Here is a 26,047-nt window from a genome sequence, read left to right as displayed (position 1 = left end):
GGGAATGAGGTGGGCACAAGCCCAGGACCCAGCCATAGTCAGGAGAGAAGTGCGCCCCTCCAACAGCACCCCACACGTGCAGAAACAGTCTGTGGGGCTGACCTTGCCCCCTGCCCGGAGGAGGCAGACAGATAATGGCACAGTGAGGCCCTCTCCTCTGCAGCAGCCAATCACGGAAATTCCTAGAACATACCTTTCTTCCCATCTCCAGAGGTAAACTCATTGGGAAAGTGCTCCTGTGAAAGAAAACCGAGGTAAGGTAAACCTATAGGTGGCACTACCACCGCGTCCACCGCAAAGTCAGGCTGAGGAGGACTGAAGGAAGAAACAGTTAAAGGGAGAAAAAGAATGGCCTGTACTGGCCGGGCAATCAACAAGTACTTATGAAATGTCCCTGCTGAGCACTGGGCCAACGCAGGCGGCCAGCAGGGAATTTGACAGGCAAGGTAAAAACCTGGACTTCGTCTCTGGGGAGTTGATAATCTGCCTAGAGGGAAGAAAAAGACTGTGCAGAGTGGTTCTCAGGGCTGCGGCAGGCAGCTGAGGTCTGTCTGCCTGGGAAATAAAGCCCCAACTTAGGGTCTCTGGAGGGACGAACGGGGGTGCTCACACACTGCTTTTAGTCTGTTCCCCAAAGCCTAATGGAAACTACCTCAAATTGTGATGGTGTGACACAGGCTAATGAAAGCACTGTGTTTCTTCATGTTATCAGAAATTGGGCCAACTTATTGTATATAAACCTTGGCTATCTCAGCCTGAGCAGATGCTCTGATTAGAGTTTGACATCCGATTAATAAGAATGAGGAAGAGTATTATTACATAATGAACGTACTGTGTTTGGTAGTCAAGACTGCTTAGTGCACGGGGTCAATGGGGAAAAATACGAAACAGGAGACTTGGTGGTGACAGGGTGACAGCCTTTCAAAAGGGTTTCAGCCACAGACCAAAACAGACCAAAACAGAAGAGAAACATAGTACTACCTTTAAAAGTAACAGATGAAGCCAGTCTCCCCTCTTCTAGAACCCTAGGGTTTGTGGCACGCACACAGAGAGGGAACAGAGGGAAGAGGTGTAATGTGTCCCCACCGGGGCCAGCAGGCAGTTGCTTCCCTTGTGTCCTTTGCTGGTCAAAGAGGCCAGGCCCCCCTCTGGGCAGGTAGCTTTCCTAGCAGCTCTGTCCCGTCCCCAGCACACCTGGTTGACCAAGCCCAGCCAGACTGCTGGGACTTACCTGGCCTACACGGTTGATGGCACAAGTAAAGCAGTGATTCGCAATGGCTGCGTTTCTGGCCTCAACTGGCCACAGGGACTCGCTGTGAGAGAGAAAAGAGAGGAACCAGGTGGCTGACTTCCCGGCCAGACTGGGTGGGTGCTTGGCCCCGAGCTCCACCCAGGCTGTCGGCCTTCTCAGGTCTGCGGTGGAGATGGCCGGGGAGACTGTGGCTGCAGGTGTCCCAAACCCACAAGCAGGCCAACTTGTCCCATGCTTAAGCCCAAGCAGCCTTTTGGGGCCAGGCCTGCTGCAGGCCGAAGCAGTGCTGAACTACAGTTTCCATTTCTGAAACTTCCTTAAAGGGATATTGTAAAGACTGACCATTGACGTGAAGCTTCTAGAGGGGGCTATGAGGCAGAAGCACCCTAACTGCTAGTTCTCTCTCCTTCCCTCCTCTTGGGTCAGGTGAGGAACTTATATTCCGGGCTGGGCAGAGCCTCACCTGGCAAATGTAAGAAGGAAGCTGCAGGCCTAGGGGCTCATGCACCCATGAAGGCTCAAGCTGCTGCCTAATTCCTACCCTGCTCTGTTGACTTGTAAAGCAGTCTCCAGAGGGAGAGATTTCAGGTCAAGCCAACAGAGTAAACCTGAAAGGAATTTAGGTAACTGGAAGGGGTAACTGGATTCTGTAGCAGATGTCGCCTCCCTTGAGCCGGTCCCCATCCCAGTGCCTTCTTATTTTCCTCCTTTGAACCCTGAGACTCTAAGCAGGGGCTCCTTGATCCTCTTACTGGCCCAGGAAGGAGGCACCACATGGGCACAGCTGAGCTGCGGGACTTCCTCACTTCGGTGCCCACATACGTGGGACATGATGGGAAATCTTGCCCCAACTGAAGACCCTGTCCTTCTCCAGCCCACTAACTACAATGTGCCACGGAATCCAGGGGACCTTCTTGGTGCTAATTATCTCTTGTCTGAGGAACAACATCATTAAGATTCTGGATTGACAGGTGTAATGCCCACTTAGAAATACTGAGTGACTGCGAGAAAAATGCCCTAGAATCTTCCTTCCTGTCAGTGTGCACCTGGTTTAAACCGGGAGTAGGTGGAGGGAGTGGGTGCTTGTCACAAGCCTAATTCTCAGGAGGATTCATGAATCTGAGGGGAAAAAAATCACAAGCTTGATTGAGGGGACTCATTTTGCTGCTTTTTTCGCCCCAGCTGCTAAGCCAAGCTGACAAAACTTTTAAGAAAGGATTTTTATAGAAACACACCCGTAAATGACATTTTCAGGAATTAAATAGACAGTTGCAGGGTGAGTGCCATAAAACATCTTTCTTGAAATTCTCCTGGGAGGGTATGTTGCGTAGGACTCAAACCCACAGCTGGCAATAAAACTTGGGCTCTCAAAACAAGCAAGGGAAAGGAAGCTGGAGGTTCATGAGAGCCCAGCGTGTGCGGGAATCACGGAGAGCCCACTGGGACATGGGGCCATCTGCGTTATTCCCACTGTGGCTACACTAGCCCCTAAAAATAATCACAGTGGGAAGGAGACATGCATCAATGGGATGGAATCTCCACTCTCCTATTAACACACATACATGGCAGAAATCTTCAAGCACACAGGCTGCATGGCACCGTCAGGACGGTTCAGTTCATCAAAAAACACTTCAAGTCTATTGTATGCTTAGAACTGTGGGACCTCAAAATGAGCGAGGACACCCTACCAACCCACAGAGCACATGTAATGAGAGGACAGGACATGCCAGAGAAGGAATGGATGGTTCCAGAAGCCATTGCTTGTGTGCAGCTGGTGGGGATTTGCCTGGCCTTGTGCTGAAAAACAGTCTCCATCAATTCCACAAATAATCATTTATCATTTTAAGAAAATCACTCAGAAATCCCACCAACCTAATAAACCATCTGTTGTAATTTTTCCACACTCCACACCCATCCTTGGCAAAATATGTTTACAGAGTTCTGACCACAGCCTGGAAATATCTTTCTTTGTTCACAGGCTTTTGTCATGATGCTGAATTATCTTCGTAATGACTTTTCAGTGTGTTGTGGCCTAACATGGAAGAGATGGGCTGAAATTTACCTAACCCTGACATTTCTCTCGCCTCTAGCTCTTTTATTATTATGAATAAAGCTGCCAGAAACATCTTCACGCATACAGCCTTCTCCTCCTCTTTTAGATACTCTGTCAGGTAAAGTTCTAAGAGTATAATTATCTGGTCAAAGGGTGTGAACATTTTGGGAGCTCATGAAACATACTGCTTTCCAAAGGACCTGTTATCATTTTAACTGCCAGCCTCACCACACCCTTGAAAGGCATGAGTTGAATGATTGTTGGTTGAGGAAGGAAAATCAATAATTTTTAATAAGCCTAATAGGCTGCTGAAGACACAAGCAGTTATGTGCATATTACACTGAGGTGCTTCTGTTTGCTTAATTGGGGCTGATAAAAGCCCGACAGAATAAGGTCAGGGAGGCGGCCATCTGAGTTCGCAGCTTTGCCTGCCCTGGCCCAGGAGCCAGTTCAGGCAGAGATGCTCAGGACACTGGCTTCAGGTTCCTCAAGGGACCCCTGCAGGTAGATGGCGCTTGCTGAATGCCTTACACATGGCCTGCAGGAGGAAGCTGCCCCACGGAGGTGGCCTGGAAGTTCTACCCAGGTCCGGATGCTAGATGACCAGTAATTACCCTACGTCACAGCTGCCTTTGGACTCTGTCATAGTAACCAAGCTGCCATGAGGCCCCAGGGAGACTCTTTGGGGATGAAGAATGTCGAAGAGGAAATTTTCCCCTTTTGCTCAACAGTGCCCCTCCTCCATACAGATAGGAAATTTAGGCGCATGGAGGGGGCAGCTGACCTGAGGTGGCCCCACTAGGTTTGCATTCTGGCTCACTGAGGAACCTGCTGTGCAAATCAGAATGCTGTGGGGATGTCGCTCTTGAGAAGGGGGCACCGTGCTTAAAAGAAAAGGTAAAGTAAATGTCACATTCTGACCTTCAGAAAAAATTCAACTGAAATTTAGTTAAAAGAGAAGAGTGACAGGTGTAGGCCAGCAGAGAACTCAAAGCTGCCCACTGGAACTGCCCCAGCTGCCCCCCAAAGAAGGACCAGGGATTCTCCCCCACCACCAGCATCCCACTGCTAGGGCACTGGCCACCAGGAGCGAAAGCCAGCAGAACCTCCTTATCCAGGAATCCTGCCTTGGAGGAAGTGAGTTGGGAAGAAAGATATTTGCACATAAATTCCTACAGCTCTGGTACTTGTTAATGATGTAAAACTGGAAACCACCCAAATACTCAGCCTTTGGGGAAGAGAGAAGCAGCGGAAGTGCAGTCATGCTGGATCATCTTAGCTCCCAGCCATTATTAAATGAAGGGCCCCAGGGGTCTTGCACAGGAGCCCAGGGACTGCCAGGGCCCATCCCACTGCCTTCATCAGAATAGATTTATCTGTTTCAGGATGAAGCTAACACCTAAATGCATGTTGGGTGTTATAACACTGCTGGTTAAAAACAAATTCCAGAGCCACTTGGCTGATCTCTTAAGGACCTTCTCAGCTTTGATTCCCTCATTTGCTCCTTCTATCATCAAGGCATCTGTCCTCCATGTGCTGGATGTTGCAGACAAGAGGCTTAGGAATCTGCAGTCCCCCTATCAGGGAAACAGTGACTGTGACAGGGTAGGGGGCTAATGCTGGCCAGGCACCTACTATGCTTTGGACACTTTAGAAGAGGAGCTCTTTGGAATCCTGACAATTATGGCATTAGTGGAGGGGGACTGTTATCATCTCAGTGTCCAGAATAACAGCAAAGAAATGGCATTTTATAGCAGAGTAGCTCTTTGGGGCGGGGGGGGTCTTAACTGATGTTGAGTTTTGTTTTTTTTTCCCACAGAAAACTTGGTTAAATATATGACACACAATCCCATGTCTCAGATTTGTTAGACAACCTCGTGGCCGCACTTGCCTGCTATAGTTTACTAAACCCAGCTCTGAACCCTGCAGCTTGGCCATAGGCAGAAGATAGTGAGGTCCCAAGAACCCTCCCAGATCCTGCCTATTGAGACACCTGAGTGCTCCGATAGTGGCTGACGGGTTGAAGATGATCTCAGCTCCGTTGATGCTGTACATGAGCCAGTTGAGAGGGTGGTGACGCCCATAGCAAATGTTCACTGCAATCTTCCCAAACTGAGTCTGGAACACCGGGTGTCCAAGGTTTCCCTCCATGTAGTAAGTTGACTGAAAAACAAAGGGCCATATATGAAAATCTCTGAGCTGTATGATTTCTCTTTCCTTAGACCTGACAGAAAAAATAAAATATTGCCAGTACCCCCAAAAGTAACAATCTTGGCTATGACTCTAAATTCCAAAACTTCAATATGTTAAAAAAAAAAGAAAAATTTAAGAAACCAGACACAATAACTATAAGCCAACAGTTGGGAAATCACCATGGCTGAAGCATTTACCCAAAATTTCTTTCATGGCATGTCCAAAAAATCCCCAAAGCAATTTCCCACAGTATTTTAAGAATAAACTTTGGTTAGGTTTCAGTCATGGTACAACTAATGGTTAAGTTTGGTCAATGTTAACACGAGTTAGTTAGTCAATGTCTTTACCAACCACATGTTCCTGTGAAGAATGTCGGAGCTGCAGGGACTGAAAACTCATCCAGAGCAACCCTTGCTTGCCAGGGGAACATCACGGCTTTGGTGGCTATGTGACTCGTTCAGCTGATGAGGGCTAATTTTTTTTTTTTAAGATTTTTTTTAATTTTTTTTATTTATGATAGTCACAGAGAGAGAGAGAGAGGCAGAGACACAGGCAGAGGGAGAAGCAGGCTCCATGCACCGGGAGCCTGACGTGGGATTCGATCCCGGGTCTCCAGGATCGCGCCCTGGGCCAAAGGCAGGCGCTAAACCGCTGTGCCACCCAGGGATCCCAAGATTTTAATTTATTTATTCATGAGAGGCACAGAGAGAGAGAGGCAGAGACACAGGCAGAGGGAGAATCAGGCTTCCCATGATGAGCTTGATGGAGGACTTGATCCCAGGATGCTGGGACCATGACCTGAGTCAAAGGCAGATGCTCAACCACTGAGCTACCCAGGTGCCCCTGATGAAGGCTAATCTGAGACTAGAACTCACACCCTGAAAGTGTTCTCCACAGAGCTCCCTGGGCATCCTGCCTAGGACTAGGGATGTCCCTTCAGGGCAGATAGATGGGACATAGTCCTACTATGTCTGCCTCTCTGTCTGCCCCACTCGGGGTGCTCGCTTTGGGATATTTTCATGGATGGCCCTGGCTTGGGGGGTGGGTAGCTAGAGGGCTCGTTGAGGTCCCAAATGGATTTACTCCCAGAACATTTTGCCTCCTCCCATTAATTTCAGAATTTGTTAGGGTCAGACAGCAACCAGGATGTGTACATGTGGTGGACACTGGACTAGATCCTGGTGTGTTGAGACAAGCCCTTCACTATCTGCTGGGAGCTAAAGATTAATCCCAGGGTAAACAGGTGATGAGCACATCTTCCCCCTCCTCCCCACCCCCCTCCAGCTGTCACTAAGAAACACTAGGGTTGTTTTGTTTTGTTTTTTTCTCCCTAGGGAACGTCATCTAGCTCTGTAGATGCCTCCTTGTTTTCCTGACAAGACTGAGAGTATGGCTGGTACCTCCACAATCAGGGAGAGTAGCAAAGGACTGGGGATATCACATTCTGAACAACTGTATTTATTGCAGATCAAGTTAAGGTTTCCTATCTTAGGTATTAGGTGGAGTTTACTTCTCTCCTTCAAACGTCCACCCCTCTTCATCCAACCCACTCATGCCTTGGCATTAACTAATCAGAATAGCTCTTGACTTATACCTTGATCATGGGCACAAAGCTTTACCTGATTACATTTACCCCTGCTATCCAACACATTGACATGGCTAAAACCTCATGTGACTTACGAACAAAGATTCCCACTTCCCAAACGAGGGATAGACCATGACGGGTGACAAGCTTAGAGTCTGAAAGGAGCTGCAGGAATCATTTCATGTTTGTGCACAATTTATTTTGGTTTAATCTATATACTACTAACCTCAAAGATGAATTTCAGAAAGCCAAGTCAGGTTATATTAAAAAAAGAAATATCCCCCTGTGCTTGGTGTTTGGGACTCACCTGGGAATCCCATCTGAATCCCATCTGTCTATGTGATACATGACAATGGCAGGATACCCCAGAGCACTACAGCCACACTGTGTTCCAGTGTTGTGTGATGAGACACAATCCAGCATAGAATTTCCCTCACAGAAAGATCTGCAGGCATGTGTGGACAGAAGGGCCAGCAAGCTGAGCTAGTTTTCGTAGGGCCAGCTCACCTCATTGAAGTCACCCACTCTGGGGATGTGGTTTTTCCTGGTCTTTCCCAGGACTGCTCCAGAATTGGAGATTACCACGGCTGTGTTCCACAAAATGTCCCCATGCTCCCTATCTCGTTCCAGGATGGGGGATACCACCACCATGTCATGCTTCTTTGCCAGCTGGAAAAATAATGGAATATAGCAGAGTCATACTTTTAAATCAATGGTCATAGTTTTTTTTTTAATTGAAGAATTAAATGATCCTACTAAATAATTAGACTTAGTTCAGAGCTACCTATCATTTGTATTTGTTCTCTGGAAGACTGAATGCCAGTGTTGTCCGGATCCCCAAGCTTAGCCAAGTAAGAATAATTGTCATCCTTGTGCACTACTGGTGGAAATGTAAACTGGTGCAACAGCTGAAAATAGTATGGCAGTTTCTCAAAAACTTAAAACTAGAACTACCGTATGATCTAGAAGTCCCACTTCTAGGTATGTATCTGGAAGAACACCTTGAAGAGATAAGTGGACACCAGCGATCATAGCAATACTGTTCATAAGAGCCAAAAAATAGAAGCAACCTAAAAATCCACTGATGGAGAAATGGATAAATAAAGTGTGGTATATCTGGGGTATCTGGCTGGCTCAGTTGGTAGAGCATGTGACTCTTGATCTCAGGGTTGTAAGTTCAAGCCCCCATATTGGGTGCAGAGATTACTTAAAAGTAAAATCTTTTAAAAACTAAAACTAAAAATAAATAATAATAATAAAAAAATAAAATAAAAATAAAATAAAAACTAAAAATAAAATCTTAAAAAAGATGTGGTATATCCATACAATGGAATATTACTCAGTATTAAAAAGGAAGGAAATCTTGCCATCACATGGATGACATGGATATCATCCTTGACATGAGTGAACCTTGGGGACGTTATACTACATGAAATAGGGCAGTCACAAAAAGACAAATACTGAATGAGTCCACTTATGTGAGGTATCTAAAGTAGTCAAATTCATTGAAACAGGAAGTAGAATATTGGTTGCCAGTAGCTGGGGGTGAATGGAGAATTGTTTAATGGGTACAGATTTACAAGATGAAAAGGTTCTGGAGATCTGTTTCACAACAATGTGAATGTACTTAACACCACTGAATTATATACTTATAAATGGCTGAGATGGTAAATTTTATGTGTTACTACAATAAAAAAAAGAACATTCATCATACTTCTCATCATACCAACCAAGCCAAACCAAATTCTTTGATGCTGACTTCCTTTTGTCTCAAATAAGAACATTACGGAACTGGTGATCATCAGGACAAGCAGCTCCAGAGGGTCATTTTTCCTCAACTCTAACTAGCCTGTCACTACCTCTGGCCCTACTGATGGATGGATAGAGGAAAGGCACAATGGGAAGAAGATGATGTTCCAAGCCATGTAAGGGATGTAAGGAACATCACAGGCCCTGGGCCCCTCTCTATGAGACAGGTAACCTCTGGCACCACATCCCCACTCCCTCTTTTCTCTTCCTTTGGCCATGGTTCAAATCTGTCATCTACAGTCACCACTTAACCAGTCCCCTCCTCCTTTATCCACAGCACAGAATCAACAACCTGGTAGATGACAGATTTTTTTTTCTTACAGTGTGAGACCACTGATGTTTGGAACTACACTAAGTTTTGATCGAATCACTGTGATTACAGTTCTGCTCAAAAAAATCCCTAAATATATATATAAAATCTGAAATGGGACATGGAGAAGTGAAAAAAGTGCTTTGTTAAGAATAAGGATAAGGCATAATTTGTAACCTCTTTGTTGTTATGAGTTGGGGTTTTTTTTGTGTGATACCTACTTTATTAGGATAAAATTCAAATGGTATAAAATTCATCTTTTTAAAGTATGCTGTTCAGGTCAGTGCTGATGGGTGAGGGGGAAAATATAGTGTACTGCTGGGTAGTTTTCAGTACATCCACAGAGTTGTGCAACCATGACCACAATCCAATTTTAGAACATTTTCATCACCCTCGAATGGAAACCCCATACCCATTAGCAGCAACTCCCCAACCCCTCTCCCTGTCCAGCCCCTAGCAATTACATCTTTCTGCCTCTATTCATTTACCTATTCTGGACATTTCATATCCATGGGGTCATACAACATTATATGGTTTTAATAAAGAAAAATGAAGACTCATCTCTGTGCTGATGAGACTGGCCACACAGAGAAGCTTACATAATGCAGGGCACTAGCAGAGGTCTGGACAAGAAATCAATCTCATCCCTGGTCCCCAAGGGCCACTTCTGCCACTTGCCGGTTGCAGAACCTACCATTAGAGGTCACCCCCCTCCCTAGGCTGCAGCTCCTTCACCTGAAAGAGCCATTAAGAGCCCTCCTGGCTCTGAAATTCTATGATTTTAAATGAAAGTACACTATAAAAAGGGCAGCAAATAGTCTTATCTAATCTCATCTGGCAAAACAAGCACCAAATGGGTGCATTTTCCATGGTGAAGGGCCACACCCAGCAGCTGGGGCCGTGCTCTGTGACCTGTACATGTTTGGCAGCTGCTGTCATAGGAGCAGTTAATGTCCTACCTTCTGACAGAATCTGGTGGTGGGTCCGTCCTCGGCTGACTCAGCAAATTCCGTCCAAGGAAGCTTCTCTCTTGTACAGAAAGCAAAGGGCATAGCTGTGAAGAGGAGAGAGTCAGAATCACATTCAACATTCATGGCCTCTGAGGAGGTGCTCCTTGGCAGGAGCTAGAGTCTCCACAAGATAACAAGGCTCCCGAGTGTCTCAGCCTGGCTACTGTGTCCTGTGTCCTTAAATATGGGTGCCAGGCAGACTCTAACCTTCTAGGCTTCATAGCAAAACAGAGGGCTGCCCCAAACTTCTTTACTACAGTCTTAAAAATAATTGAAACAGTTCAGGGACTTGAACAGGTATCTGCATAATCATTTCATATTCACAACAGCTGAAAGATGGAAGTAACCCAAGTGTCCATCGATTTATGATTGGATAAACCCAATGTGGTATGTATCCATACAATGGAATATTATTCAGCCTTATACTGAATCTTAGCCTTAAACAGAAGACAGATGTTATAATATGGGTGAGGCTCGAAGACAAATGCTATAGGATTCCACTTATATGTGGGTACTTAGGATAGCTAGATTCATAGAAAGAGAAATTAGAATGGTGGTTGCCAGGGGCTGGGCGGGAGAGTACTAAGTTTCAGTTTGGGAAGAGGAAAAAATTCTGGAGATGGATGATTGTGATGGTTGCACAACAGTGTGAATGTGCTTAATGCCACTGACCTGTATAAAAATGGCTAAAATGGTAGAGTTATCTTATGTATATTTTACTGCAGATTCCAAACTGCTGGCCAATCTGTGGGTTGGTACAAGCACAGCCAAGACTCCCTGGGGAAAGCATGAAGGCCACTGAGGATGGCACTGGGTACCCTGAGCACATCACCATAGAAATGTTCCCCCTCATGAGGAGAGAGAAAAGAAAAGCCACTCACTTAATGAACTCCCATAAGGAGTCTGGGAACCGCTGGATGATGGACTGAATGTTCCCCAAGGATAAATGCATTATTCCCATGTTCTCTGGCTAGATGCCATCAGGGGGCTAATTAAATAAGAAATTTCATTAAATTCATAAACTGATTTTTGTTTGCTTTTTTATTTTTCAAACAGCAGGTACCTACATATGTAGTAACAGTTCACAGAACATTACACATACCAGGTTCAAGATGATGCTCGCTTTTGTGGGGGAGGATGGGGGCTATAATGGAGGTAGGCACAGGGATTTTTGGCTACATGTGTTCCATTCCTCCCCAGCCTACTCTCTAGTGTCCACAGGTCTGATGTTGTGAACTGGCACCACTTCTCATCCCCACTGGATGTACCACGGTTTTAATCCATATACTATATATATATATACTAGATTATCACCTGTGGGTGAAGCACCTTGCCACATGGTCACTGGCCTTTCTGGGTTCATCCTTGAAGCAATCTTGTTCCTACTCTTTGCCCATTTCCTAGTGGGCTGTTTGGTTTTTTCTTCTTGCTTTGGAGTACTGAATTCTTTATTTGGACCAATTCTGTACACTCTTTAGACCTTTCTCCTTCCAATGACCTAAGTCCATTTCTTTCAGGAGGATTAACCTCCTGGAAGTTTCCAGATGCTTGCTATGGTTCACATCACTCAGAACTGAGTAACCCGCAGGGAGGGTTTGGAGGAAGCAGTGTGATGTGAATGGCAAGTGTCTTAAGTGGGGGCAGGTGGCCTGTTTGGGGCTACTAATTGTAGCCAGCCTTTCCCAAACATGGGTCATGGGCCCAGTAATAGGCAGCTGGTCCCCATATCTTTCTGAAATAGGGGAGACTCTCTTCATTTCACAGAGAAGGAAGATGAAAAAAATCAGTCTCCCAATTCCTTTCAGTTGTAGGATGGCTGGTTCTAAGATGGCGCCAGTGTGAAGAGGCTACCAATGGTACCACCACCACCTTGGCCACCACAGTTCTGCCAGCAACAGCCCCAGGAGCCTTGGTACCAGGCTCAAGACTCTCCAGGCTTGCCTTCAGGAAAGAGGGATGAACTATTTTAAGGAAGTCAACAAAAAAAGCTGTTAATGACAAAAAAGATCCTTAATGACCATTTATTCTCAGCTTTCAGCACATTAGGAAAGACTCATGTACCCAAGAGAATAAAACCTCCCTTTCTGACTTCATTTCAGGTTGCTAAACCCTCCAAGTTTCTCTATTTCCATTTTAACGGCTTCTTTTCCTATTTACCTAACCACTGTAAACAAACTTTCCAAAGAAGAATGTGGAATGGAGGTTGGGGGAGGCTGGCTGCAAAGTCCAACTACAGCTTTCCTATTAGAGGGGAAGAGGATTCTCTATTTATTGAACCAACACTCCAGGAGTCAAGCTTTAAATTTAGACCTAGCCCAGCCCTCAGGAGCTGCTAGCCTAGATGGGGGGACTGAATTATAACCTGGAGTGGCTGCACAGTATCAGAGTGCTCAGTTTTATGCAGGGGAGTTCCCAGGGTCCCCCAAAGAAGGGGATGTCTGTGCTAGGTCTTAATGGATGAGTGAGAGCTTTCCAGATCCAAAAAAAGGAAGAAGTTGCTTAAACCACCATAAACATTTTGTCTGTCATGTAGCAGGGACTGTTCATTAACGATAAAACATTTAAAGATAAAACCGAGCCTGAGTGGTTCAATCGGTCAAGTGTCAGCCTCTGGATTTCAGCTCACGTTATGATCTCAGGGTTGTGGGATGGAGCCCTGTGTCAGGCTTCCCACTCAATGGAGAGTCTGTTTGAGATTCTCTCTCTCTCTCCATACCTCCCCTTGCTTGTGCACACTCTCTCAAGTAAATAATTTTTTTAAAGACAAAACAGGGGTGGGGGGAATGGATACACAAAATGTGGTCTATCCATACAGTAAAATATTATGCAGCCTTAAAAAGGAAAGGCATTCTGAGATATGCCACAGCAGGATGGACCTTGAAAACATTATCCTAAAATGAAATAACCCAGTCACAAAAAGATAAATACTATATGATTCCACTTACATGAGGTTCCTAGAGTAATCAAATTCAGAGACAGAAAGTAGAATAGAGCTTATCAGAGGTGTAGGATAAAGGGGTATTTATTAATTGAGTACAGATTTTTTGCTGGAGATATTGAAAAAGTCTTGGGCATAGATAGTGGTTATACAACTTTGTGAATGAATTTTATATCACTGAATTGTACATTTACCAACGGTTAAAGTGATCATTATGTTATATATATTTTTCCACAATTAAATCTTTTTAATGTTAAAAAATAGGGGTGGTAAAAAAAATAGGGGTGGTAATTAGAATTGGAAAAATAAACTAACACCATGTAGACAATGACCCCATGGAGTTTATGGTCTAATGGAAGAGGAAGACAAATCAAAAGTGTTGCCCAAACGAGTGAAAGTATAAGTAATCAGGAACATGAAAAATGAAATGAACTTCTGAGTTCAGATGGCAAATTGGAGGCACACCTTTGCTCTTTTTTGCAACTGTACCAAATAACAATAAAGGGATTTTTTTAAAGATTTATTTATTGGGATCCCTGGGTGGTGCAGCGGTTTGGCGCCTGCCTTTGGCCCAGGGCGCGATCCTGGAGACCCGGGATCGAATCCCACGTCGGGCTCCCGGTGCATGGAGCCTGCTTCTCCCTCTGCCTGTGTCTCTGCCTCTCTCTCTCTGTGTGTGACTATCATAAATAAATAAAAATTAAAAAAAAAAGTTAAAAAAAAGATTTATTTATTTATTTATTCATGAGAGACACAGAGATAGAGAGAGAGAGAGAGAGAGAGAGGCAGAGACACAGGCCAAGGGAGAAACAGGCTCCATGCAGGGAGCCTGACGTGGGACTCCATCCCAGGTCTCCAGGATCAGGCAGGCTCTAGGCTGAAGGCGGTGCTAAACTGCTGAGCCACCCTGAGCCACCCGGGCTGCCCAACAAAGGGATTTTTAGGCAAAGGTACAAACCCAGGAGGATGAAGCACAGAGAGAAGGGCAAGAGCAACAAAACACAAGAGGTTGGAGAGCTGAAGGATGAGGGTAGATATTGTGATAGGCTCAGAAAATTCAGGCTCCCAGCAGTAGAGGAAGCGGGAAACACCCTTGCTCTCCACCACATACCCCTGGAAAGTTTTTTTTTTTTTTAGATTTTATTTATTTATTCATGACAGACACAGAGAGAGAGAGAGAGAGGCAGAGACACAGGCAGAGGGAGAAGCAGGCTCCATGCAGGGAGCCTGACGCGGGACTTGATCCTGAGTCCCCAGGATCACATGCTGGGCTGCTGCCCACCCCTGGAGAGTTTAGGAGTAAGAAGCACCACGTGGCTCTGAAGGTGGGGAAGCAGGGAGGGGTGACAAACAAAAATTGGTCAGAAATCTGCTTAAGAAGCAGTTGGAAACCCAGATCCCTCCTCCCTGCACAAGGCTGGCATGAGTTCTCTCTCACCTCAGCAGAAGGCTAGAGGCTCTTTCCCTGGAGGTGCTTAAACAGAATGCCTCTGGCCTTGGGGAAGCCAGGACAGATGAAGATGAAAAACAGAGGGATTCAGTAAACATTGGCACACTGGACCCCTATCCTCTTTCTCTTCTTGGCAAGAGATAAGAAGAATCTTCTCTGGGGACTCTGGCCAGCCTGAAGAGAATGACCCAAAGATACTACTATGGGGGATTAGCTAATAAACAGCTAAACCAAGTCATCCTATCATGAAGCTCAATGGGGAGGAGCCCTTCCCACAAACTCAGAGCTTGCAGTTTTTTAACCCCCAATTCATCTGGGGATAAAAGACCAATTTGGAGTAAGTACGAAACAAGGAAGGAGGGAAAAAAATGCTACATAACATCCTCAGAGACAAGAGAAAGTACTGCAATTATAGGAACAAGATGTCATAAAACAGGAGCTTTCAGACCAAAAGAACTCTTGTAAATTCAAAGTATGACAGCAGAAACAAAAGGATGAATGGCAAATTAGATAAAATCTATCAGAAAACTGAGCAAAAAGACAAAGATGAAAAATAGGAGGAAATACTTAAGAAAATTAGGGACCTAGTCCAGAGTTCTAACATTAGAATAGTAGAAGTAACAGGAAAAGAAGAAAGAAAAAAGAGAAGAAAATCACTAATGAATAGTAGATCTGAAGGACCCACATTTCTAGCCTAGAAGAACCCGTTGAGTTCCTAGAATAATGGATTAAAATACATACATATTATGTACTGTCTCCCATTCCCCATGAGAAGACACCTCTAGGGGCAGAGATGTCTGTCTTTTTGGCTTGCTGCTGTATCTCAAGTACCTATGGTGACACCTAGCATATAGTAGGTGCTCAATAAATATTTGATAACTTCATGAAAAAATAAAATAGATACACACGATGGCATATCATTATGAAACTCCAAAGCATTAGAAAAGAGAAAATTCTATAACCTACTAGAGAAAAATAAACAGATCATAGGGAGTGGGTCATCAGTCAAAATGGCTACTAGTCAACAACACGCAAAGCCAAGAGAAACTGGAGCAATGTGTTTAAACTTCTGAAAGCAAATTATTTCTAACATAGAATTCAATACCCAACTAAACTATCAAGCTAGTTTTAGGAGAAACATATATTCAGATATGCAAGGTCTCCAAAAGGTTACCTCCTATGTGTTTTCTCAGAACACTACTCAACCAAAAAGAGGGAGAAAATGAAGAAAGAGGAAGATATGGGATAGGAGAAACACAAGAACAAGACAAAGGAACTCCCCAGCATGATGGTGAAGGGAAATCCCAGGATGACAGCCAGGCAGCCAGCAGAGGGGGCAACTAATTCAGATTAGAGCAGTCAGAAAGCTCTGGGAACATATTTCTTCAAGGAGATGGAACCAGCATGGGGGGGGGGGGGGTATGGTGGAAACAGGTGATGGCAATTAATCACTTGTTGTGATGAGCACCAGGTGATATATGGAACTACTGAATTACTATATTGCACACCTGAAATGAACATAACACTGTATGTTAGCTAACTAGAATTAAAATAAAAACTTAACGATTAAAAAAAAGGAGATGGAATCAACAGACAGCTTCACATGTCTAAATATGTGAAGATTGAGGAAGCTGGAAGGAAGTTTAGGATAGAATTTGGGGTAGGTGTGCAGAAAACAAAGCAAATTCTGGGGAAAAGAGAAAGCGATTCAGGAAAAGAAATCTAAATCTACAAAATGGCTTGGCAGAGAATGGATGGAGGATAGGAAGGGTATGTGTAAGAGAGCAGATAGAGGAGGAAAGGACCGATGCTGTCTTCTTCCATAGGAGGAAGTTAACAGATGGTGCAAAACTGAAAAATCAGGAAGCAGCAACACAAAGTCAGATTCTCAAAGAACCAACTAAGAGTAGAAAGTAGTTGCCTCTGGGAAGGAGGATAGCTAGTTTTTGGTAAAAGACCTTGCAGACCATTAGACTCCCAACCATGAGCATGTATAACTTGGATAAAAATTAAATAAAGGTATATGGTACCAGCAGTATGTAACAGGGAAATTTTAGATAGGGAGGTGGGCTCTCAGCTTCTGTGCGAAGGTTGGACAGGGTCTAAAAGGCAAGAAAAGCAGAAGGGGGATGAAGGCCAGGCAGGCAGAGGGAGCAGCTGCTGCACTGTGGCCTGGAAGGAGGGAGAGGGTGCTGTAGGGGAGTGAAGGATCAGGGAGGTCAGGGCAGAGCTCAGCAGAGATGAGGTTGCAGAGGTGGGGGAAGGAAGAGACTAAGCAGTACAGAGTTGAGTTTTGTAAAGATCTTTGTTAGAAGGTGTGATGAACCAGTTAGAAGGGGCCGAAGTACTGGAAGCAGTTACAGAAGCCAAGGTGTGAGCTGATGGTGCCTTAGACCAGGGCAGTGGTGAGAAGATGGGGAGGAAAAGCTGAATGGGTTCAGAACAATTTCGGAGGAAGAACTGGCAGGACCAGACGAGACTGGGGTACATGGAAGCCAGGATTCCTGACTTTCTGATGTGGTTGACAAAAGAATCTTTCTATAGATGAGAGAAGGGAAGATTTTTTTAAAACCAAGTAGTCCGGGATCCCTGGGTGGTGCAGCGGTTTAGCGCCTGCTTTTGGCCCAGGGCGCGATCCTGGAGACCCGGGATCGAGTCCCACGTTGGGCTCCTGGTGCATGGAGCCTGCTTCTCCCTCTGCCTGTGTCTCTGCCTCTCTCTCTCTCTCACTGTGTGCCAATCATAAATAAAATAAAATAAAAATTAAAAAAAAAAAAAACAAGTAGTCCTCTCGGTGACATGGAGATAATACACTATTGTCTGAAGGCAGCAGAGAAAGCACCCCAAAAGAGACTTACTCCATGCTTCCTGGAAACAGATGATGTTCACTCCACACACTGCAGCCACCTCTACGATGGCTTCTATGCGTCTATGAAGGGCAGTGACCTGGCCAAATTCAAAAAGCAAGGATTAGAACCCATTTTCTTCTATTGGTTGAGATCAGTTTCAGAACTCAGCCCCATATTTGGGCAACAACCCCCCACCTAGGCAGCTGCAACAGGATGAGTAGAGTGGGGAGGTTCTGATATATCCTTCTCTCATTAACTCCAAAATCTGCTACAGTCAAAGGTGGAGGTGCATGGGGTGCCTGGGTGGCTCATTGAGCGTCTGACTCTTGATTTTTGGCCTAGGTCATGATTTCAGAGTTGTGGGATCAGCCCCTGCATCAAGCTCTGTGCTCACTGGGGAGTCTGCTTGAGAGTCCCCCCACCCCTCCACTTCTCCTGCTCTAAATAGATACATAAATACAAAAAACAAAAAATAACAAAATAAAAGGTGGAAATACAGAGGCTCTAGGGTCCCACACACTCGATGTTGCCTTTCAGAGCTTCAGTTTCATCACCTGGAGAATGGGGAGAGCACCATCTACTCCAAGGAGGTGCTCAGAGGAATGCATAGCTTATTGGCTATTTCCTGTAAGAGGGGCCCACACCCAGTGCACACCTTGGCCATCCCCTGGGCTAACTGCTCCTTTTGCCTCAGGACATAGTCCACTTTCTACCATCTGATCTCAAGGCTTCTGGCATGACTTGTCTCGCCACTTCCATTTTCCTATGTATTTCTTTTCTTTTTTTTTTTCCTGTGTGTTTATCATTCAATGACTAGATCCCATTTTCCAGGTGTGTCCTCCATCAGGAATGTACTTCCCCACCCCACCTAATCTTCCCTGGATGTGTTATTCATATCATGTGTCACCCATAAAGGAGTGACTTTCCCAGCAAAGGGCTGAGCATCAAGAGGTGCCTCAGCACTCCCCCGTGGGTCCCCACGATGGCACTGGTCCTGTTGTGCTGCTGTGCTCCTCCACCACCATTTGTTGTATACACTTCTTCACAGCATTCCTCCAGCTGCTCAAACTTTTAAGGCTTTCTCTGCAAAGGTTTCCTGGGGATACAGCATGCCCCAGAACTCCTAAGGATTCTCAAGAAAAGGTCAATTGGATTCCAAGGCCGGTTCTGCATCATCTTTCACTTTGGTCCTTCTGCTTTTGTTGGATTAAAAGATCTCTGGTTTCTCGGTTCACTTTTTGTCTCTGGATTGGATGACTGTGAATATGTTTCCTCAACCATCCCAGATTGTCAGGGGGGCAGAGACACTGTTCTCACCCCCATGGCACCTACCTGGGAGCACACTTCACACCCTGTCAGGACCTAGCAAATATCCATGGAGTCTTGGTGTGCGGTTGTGCACTGTGCACCCATCAGCCCACAAGCTCCTTAGGGGCAGGAGGAGAGTGTCTTTATCTTCTTCGGTGTCCTCAGCACAATGTCTGGCTCCCAGGAGATGTTCAGAAGTGTTTGTTCAAAGAAAGACCAGAAGAACCAGGCTGATAAACCCAGACAGCACCCACTCTTTAGGATGCTGTCTCTCCCCTGTGAGACCGCACACCAAGACTCCATGGATATTTGCTAGGTCCTGACAGGGTGTGAAGTGTGCTCCCAGGTAGGTGCCATGGGGGTGAGAACAGTGTCTCTGCCCCCTGACAATCTGGGATGGTTGAGGAAACATATTCACAGTCATCCAATCCAGAGACAAAAAGTGAACCGAGAAACCAGAGATCTTTTAATCCAACAAAAGCAGAAGGACCAAAGTGAAAGATGATGCAGAACCGGCCTTGGAATCCAATTGACCTTTTCTTGAGAATCCTTAGGAGTTCTGGGGCATGCTGTATCCCCAGGAAACCTTTGCAGAGAAAGTCTTAAAAGTTTGAGCAGCTGGAGGAATGCTGTGAAGAAGTGTATATAACAAATCACTTGTGTCTGTGACAACATATTTCTTTAGGGACATACAAGATGCTGTCACATTTATATTAACCGTAAGGTCATAAGGAAATGCGTATCATATTCCTGTCACCCTGAGGCACCATCAGCTGATAGACATCTGGGTTTAGTGAGTCCCCACCCTCAGGATCACGGATGGACAGACGGGTCCTGACTGGTGTATGCTGGCAGGTACCTTTCTGGCAAAAGACAGAGAGAGAGAGAGAGTTCCAGAGAGAGCCTGAGCCAGACAAAAGGGCACCCTCCCAACTGATAAATGGAACTTCAGATCAATCGCAGGAGAGGATGTGGAGGGGAAGATGGAAAAAACAGTGAGGAGTGAAAGGCAGGCAGAAAGAGGGTAGGAGCCAGAAGAGAAAGAGGAGCCAGAGATGTAAGCTTTCAGGGAAGGGAGTGGTGAGGGCAGAAGCATCTAGGTGGCCACTCATAGTGCCTACGGACCTGTAGTGAGTGGCCACCCAGGGACTGTGGATGTGTTCAAAACACAGAGTGGGCCAAAGGCTCTGGTTACGTATTTATGGTCAAAAGAGGCTGCACCTGTTTTGCCACAGGGGCATCTGCAGGCAGGGGAGTTTTGTTCTGAACAAGTCCCACACGCACAGTCCGAGGTGGCCTCAGCTGCTCCTCTGCTGCCTCAAAGGCATATCCCTGTAGCTCAAAGTCCCCTTCCAAGGCGGCTTCAAAAGCCCTGCTGGGCAGATCAAGCTTCCTAAATGGGCAGGAAAGAAGGGAAACAATTTGCATGAGATCCGCTAAATTTAAAATTCCCCTCCAACCGCCCTGATAGTCATCTATCAGGTAGAGAAGAGGTGGGGGCATCTGGCAAGAAGGCACACAGAGCAGCCCAGTGCCAAGGCCCAGTCGTGGGGAAGCTAGAGCTGGGGCCAGGAGGATGGAGGGCCCTGCCTGGTGAGAAGAATGGACACTACACTGAGCGTGGACTTCACCAGGGAGGCGCTGTGGTCAGGCCTGGCCAAGTGGGGGAGCAGTGGGAAGGGCTGCAGGGTGACTGGCCAAAAGGTTGATGTTTTTTAGAGCTGCTGACCTCAGGGTGGAGATGTAAGTCTCAGCAGTCAGCAGAGAAGAAGAGAGGCAATGGATTCCCAAAAATGTTTGTGGACTAGAATCAGAGGGCTCTGCTGAGCTTGGGGGGTGGGGCAGGCTGCCACAGACAGAGGCACTGCTACTGCTGAGAACAGGGCTTAGGAGACAGCTGGGTGGAGGGGCCCGGACTGAAGCATGGAGGGGGGGCGGGTCCTGTGACCATTTGCCACTCAGGGTTACAAGTCTCTGGTGAGCCCCACCTCCCTGTCCTGCTGCTGCTCCCAGCCAGGGGCAGTCCCATGCCTGGTGCTGGTGGGGCAGGAGGTGGGGGGGCGCTTGGTGAGCCTCAGGTGTCCAGGCAGGTGTCCAGGCCAAAGATGTAGGCACTCATCCTGTTTTGTGGTTTATTAACAAAGGCAAATGGATTAGTTATAAAACCTTCTACCTAAGTGACCACTGGCCAAACAGGAAATGCCTCCCGGTGCTGGATGTGTGCCATGCGTGGAGGTGAAACCGGCGCGTGCACGGGACACGGCCTCTGGCCAGGAAGGCCTTACCATCTAGGGGCAAGATGGTTATGAAATACTCAGAGAACACATCAAAAAATAACCTGACAGCCATTATCTAATAATAATATTTCTCTCCTACTTTAAATCACTTTCTTAAAGACGTTTCTTTCAAAATCACAGCCCTGTCAGCCCAAGCCCCCCTGTCGCCGCCCCCTGCCAGGCGGTTTCCATGTGACGGCCCTGACAGCTCCAAGTTCGGTTCCACCCCTGACAATCAGCCTGCTTTTCAACTAGTCAGGGTTCCGTTCGCTTTAGCAGGTTAGAAATAGCAGCAGTGCCCACACCGCACCTCCCTGTGCCGTGACTGCCTCAGACACGGTCCTCCTGTCCTCAAGCGGAGGGCTCCCCCACTATAGAACTCAGCCCCAGGATAAGTCACCGTGGGGGACAGGGGAAGAAGGAGAACCGTTCTCTGTGTGTCCATTTCCCCTCAGGCCCTTGGGCGGGGGAGCAAGACTGTCTTTGGGACACATCTTGGTGGGCCTGTCTTCAGTCTGGGTCTCATCCCAGGAAGAGAGCAGATAGAAGAGATCTTGTCTCACTTTTGCAAGCCTACCTGTAGCTGTCACCTGGATGACAGATGTTCCTCAGCCTCTGGCTGTCCTTCCTCATCCAATGCCCACAGCTGTTGGGCTCTCCCCATCTTTCCACCACCATGAGCCCCATTATTATGTGCCATGCAGCCTCCCTGCCTTGTCACTAAGTTGAGTGCTGCCTCCACACCTCCCCCACCCCATTCCCTGTGGACACTCATTCCCCCTGGTGCAGGCCAGGCCACTCCAACCTCACATATAGAGAACTACCCTCTTGTCACCTCCACCCTCCCGTTATCTAGCTGGTCTATCACCATGTCCTGTCTTGTCTATTCTTGGAGAACCCAACAGACCCTCGAGCCCCAACCCATAAACGAGCACTTTGCCCACTAAAGGCTTGGCACAGGGATGTGGTAGGACATAGACCAGCCATGGCCTGGAGGGGTGGAGTAAGGGTGGGCAGAGATCAGTAGATGAACCACAATGCTGCTGGAAATCCTGCTTTGGTTCCTATAGCCAGCCTTCTGCCCTTCCGCCCCTTATCCTGCTACTAAAGCCCCTCATGGCCTCACCTCTAACATCAAGGAGGAAATCCCATACTTCCTGTTCTGGCCCCAATATTCTCTCCTGGGCCCCTCCCCAACCAGGGTCAAGGCAGGCCTCACCTGAGGGAGCCCAGCTCCTGCCTCTTCTGCAACTTCTAGCTTCTAGAACTACTTCATCTTTCCCCTCTAATAGCTCTTTACTATCAGTGTTTTAAATAATTAAACTAGAGCTTTGCTACAAAAGAAACACATGCTCATGGGAGAAAGGATGCAAACAGTGAAAAGGATACCAAGTGAAAACTAAGTTCCCCTCTCCATTCCACCCCTAAGCTCCAGCCCCAAACCTGAGACAATCTCTCTGAACAATGCTGTAGGTAGCTTTCCGATATTTTCCTATATGTGTGTAAACTACATTGGTGTCCTGTATATTCTGCTCTTCCCCTTACTTGCCTTTTTTATTTAACAATATGCATAGCAAAAAAAAAAAAAAAAAAAACAAACCAAAAAAAAAACAATATGCATAGCTTGGACATCTCTTCCTGTTTCCTACAGACCTACCACATCCACCATTAAAGCTATTTGAGGGGCACCTAGGTGGCTCAGTCAGTTACCTGTCTGACTTTGGCTCAGGTCATGATTTCAGGGTCCTGGGATCAAGCTCTGCCTCAGGCTCTGCCCTCAGCAGGGAGTCTGCTTCTCCCTCTCCCTCTGCCCTTCCCCCTGCTCATGCTCTCTCTCCCTCTCTCTCACAAGCTATTTGAGTCTTTCCCATTAATGAATAAATAAATTAATTAATTAATTAATTAACAGAGAAAAAAGAAGACACTCTCCACAGGTGCCTCGTTACCACTTGCTCTCATCACTTCCCCTTTGTAGGGAGCTTCCTGAAAGCTCTCACCTCCCTCACCTTCCTCAGCCCCGTTTCCTGGGGCCCACTCCCCCACGCCGAATCGCTACTGGCCTCTGGTCCTCTTTAGCAATGGGAGAGACTCACACTCCTGTTTTCATCCTTCTAGACCTCCCTATACCATCTAACACTCTGTCCCTATCCTGCTCAGTGTCCTTGATATCTGCCCTAGGGCCCCCTCTCCCTACTTCCTCAACTCTGGAGAAACATGCAAAGTCTCTACTTCCTCTGATTCTTTTAACATCAGGTTCTCCTGAGTCCCTCCTCGGGCCTGTCCCACTCTGCATCTACTCTTCCACCTGGAATGAGGACAATCCCAAGCCCAGCCTCCCCTGATGAGGACCACCTCTGCATAGACCCTGTAGTGGGCTGAAAAGTGGCTCCCCCCAAAAGATAACATCCACATCCTAATACCCACAACCTGTGAATGAGACCTTATTTGGAAAAAGGATATTTGCAGATGTAATTAAAGATCTCAAGATAATATCACCCTGGACTATCCAGGCAAGCCCTAAACCCAGTGACAGGTATTTTTTTTTTTAATATTTTATTTATTTATTCATGAGAGACAGAGGGAGACAGAGAGGGGGGCGGGCAGAGGGAGAAGCAGGCTCCATGCAGGGATGCAGGGAGCCCGACGTGGGACTCGATCCCAGGTCTCCAGGATCAGGCCCTGGGCTGAAGGTGGTGCTAAACCACTGAGCCAAAAAAAAAACCAAAAACACTGAGCCACCCAAACTGCCCGACAGGTATTCTTATAAGAAATGCCCAGAGGAGACAGGGGGCAGAGAGGGAGGACATATGAAGACAGAGAGGCAGAGGTTTCCTTGGTCCTGTTTTTGTTGGAGGCAGAGATTGGGGTGATGCTGCCACAAGCTAAGGGATGCCAGAAGCTACCAGAAACTAGAGAAGGCAAGGAAGGATTCTCTTCCAGAGCCTTTGGAGAAGTGTGGCCTTGCTAACACCTTGGTTTTATACTTCCTGTCTCCAGGACTGTGAGAATAAATTTCTTTTGGTTTAAGCCACCAGTGTGTGGTAATTTGTTCTAGCAGCCCTAGGAAACTGAACAGCATCCCCAATACAACTCATCAGATTTCCCCAAAGCTACTCCCCGTCAGATGAATGAACCAGCCACCTGACTGAAGCCAGAAATTGGCATGATCCGCCTCCTTTGCTATGTTTGGCTAGCTACACTGCCTGCTGACCTACTAAGACCTTGGCCTCGGGAGGAATCTTTCCTCCTCTTGGCCCCCAGGCACTCTACTTTAGGCCTCATCTTTCACCTGCTCTTTTCAAATTCTTGAAAGGCTCCCACTACCATTAGGACAGGTCCCACTGCCTTAGCATGGTGTACAGAGCCCCTGGATCTACCATGGCTAATTCTGCCTCCTCTTTACAGCATTGTACACCTGCAGTCCCCAAATGAGCATGCTCCTTGGTGTCTGGGCCTTGACTCAGAGTACCTGTGTCCTTCCTGTCTCCAAACCAACTTCTCCATCTCCTTCAGGATGCAGTCCAAGCATGGCGCCCCTGGGAAACCTTCCTGATCCAACCCCACCTCCACATATATACGCTCTCTATAGCTCTCCTTGCATCCTTCTCTCACCATGTAGGACAACCACCAAGAGGCAGAAAGCCCCTCAGGATGGGAGGGAGCCATGGCTTACTCATCCTTGTACTTCTCGTGCTCAGGACAAAAGTAAACGTGCAATAAATGTTTGCTGAATTAATAAATGCCTCTTGGTTCTGGCTGTCTTAAAGTTGAGAGTTCGTGTTCTTTGAGGATTTAATTTACCTGGCCCAGGCAAAACCCCATTCAGCTCATTCACTCAGCAAACTTTTACTAAGCATCGTCTTTGTGTTTGGCACAGCAAGGAATTGGGAGAGAAGGTGGTCTTGTGTGGAATGCAGTCAGGAGGCCCGAGGAGGGGCTGAGGGGTCCCACCAGGCCATCACAGAGTTGACCATGTCCGAGTCAGGCTATGAGGAATGAGCAGGGGTTTAAGCGGGAAAAGAGTTTTTAAATCACCAATGATTTTCCATCTTCAGTTCACAATCCTGTGCATAGTCAAATCACACCCAATCGCAAGGACTAAGCAAATATAGAAGATAATACACTCGAGGTAAAGCCTGGAAGGCCTCAGTGCTGAGTGGAAGAGAACCTTTCATGAACAGTTATTATAAGCCAGCCCTAGGATGAGGCCCAGTCGTTACTGGCCAATAGATATTGGCTCCCATTTTACTGCCCATTATAATCCCTCCCCACTCTAGAGAGATCCAAATGCTCCATAAGTTCCCTTTAGCAAGGCAGTCCTTATCCCAGTTTTTAGAATGTGCTCCAGCCAGTCACCTGTATGAGAAATTTCCCTTTTCCTAAGACTCTTGCGCTTAACCTCTCTTTGACACCACAAACTCTCTCCATTTCTTTTTCCAGAAGAACATGTCTAATTCATTTTTTTTAAAGAAAAAAAAAAAAAAACAACACCTGTTCCCAACCTGAGACCTCTGCTTTAAGACACCTTCAGGGCAGCCCTGGTGGCTCAGTGGTTTAGTGCCACTTTCAGCCCAGGGCTTGATCCTGGAGACCCGGGATTGAGTCCCATGTCATGCTCCCTGCAAGGAGCCTGCTTCTCCCTCTGCCTGTGTCTTTGCCGTTCTCTCTTTGTCTCTCATGAATAAATAAATAAAATCTTTTAAAAAAATGGCAGACACCTTCAACTCTCAGAGGCTTCCCTCTTGACAAGTGTGGTCGAAAATATGATTTCACTGGAGGAACCTTGAAGGTCATCCAGTCCCCAGTATCCCTCTTTGGGTAAAGAGCCCTTTTCGACAGAGTTCTGTACCACTCCTACCCCCCAAAGGCAGTTGTTCTACCTTTACCACTAGCTATGTTCACTAGTGGATGGTAAAGTTCACTTTATGTTCTCTGAGATCTGAGATGTGACCTCTCTGCAATAACTCCTCTACAGCAAGTGGCTGAGAACCACTGATCCAATCAACACCCTCGA

General features: G+C 46.5%; 1 protein-coding gene across 6 annotated transcripts in view; it reads right to left on the bottom strand.

The window, feature by feature from the left end:
- Window positions 1-26,047, bottom strand: part of UPB1 (beta-ureidopropionase 1) — a 31,826-nt gene that overhangs the window by 3,673 nt on the left and 2,106 nt on the right. For 4 of the 6 annotated variants that reach the window (XM_072803422.1, XM_072803421.1, XM_072803424.1 and 1 more), the window contains exons 2-9: window positions 20,746-20,877; window positions 19,979-20,150; window positions 17,459-17,546; window positions 10,162-10,256; window positions 7,591-7,752; window positions 5,299-5,468; window positions 1,232-1,313; window positions 194-236 (exon numbers count right to left, since the gene is read on the bottom strand). In XM_072803422.1, the coding sequence (XP_072659523.1) occupies window positions 194-236; window positions 1,232-1,313; window positions 5,299-5,468; window positions 7,591-7,752; window positions 10,162-10,256; window positions 17,459-17,546; window positions 19,979-20,150; window positions 20,746-20,786 (853 nt within the window). In that variant the 5' untranslated portion in view covers window positions 20,787-20,877. The remainder of the gene's footprint in view (window positions 1-193; window positions 237-1,231; window positions 1,314-5,298; window positions 5,469-7,590; window positions 7,753-10,161; window positions 10,257-17,458; window positions 17,547-19,978; window positions 20,151-20,745; window positions 20,878-26,047) is intronic. The other 2 variants (XM_072803418.1, XM_072803419.1) reach the window with 1 other exon arrangement.

Source organism: Canis lupus, chromosome 27, assembly GCF_048164855.1.
Source record: "Canis lupus baileyi chromosome 27, mCanLup2.hap1, whole genome shotgun sequence".
Lineage (NCBI taxonomy): Eukaryota > Metazoa > Chordata > Mammalia > Carnivora > Canidae > Canis > Canis lupus.
The sequence above is the reverse complement of the archived record's forward strand: the minus strand, read 5'-3'. Positions and strand labels throughout refer to the sequence as shown.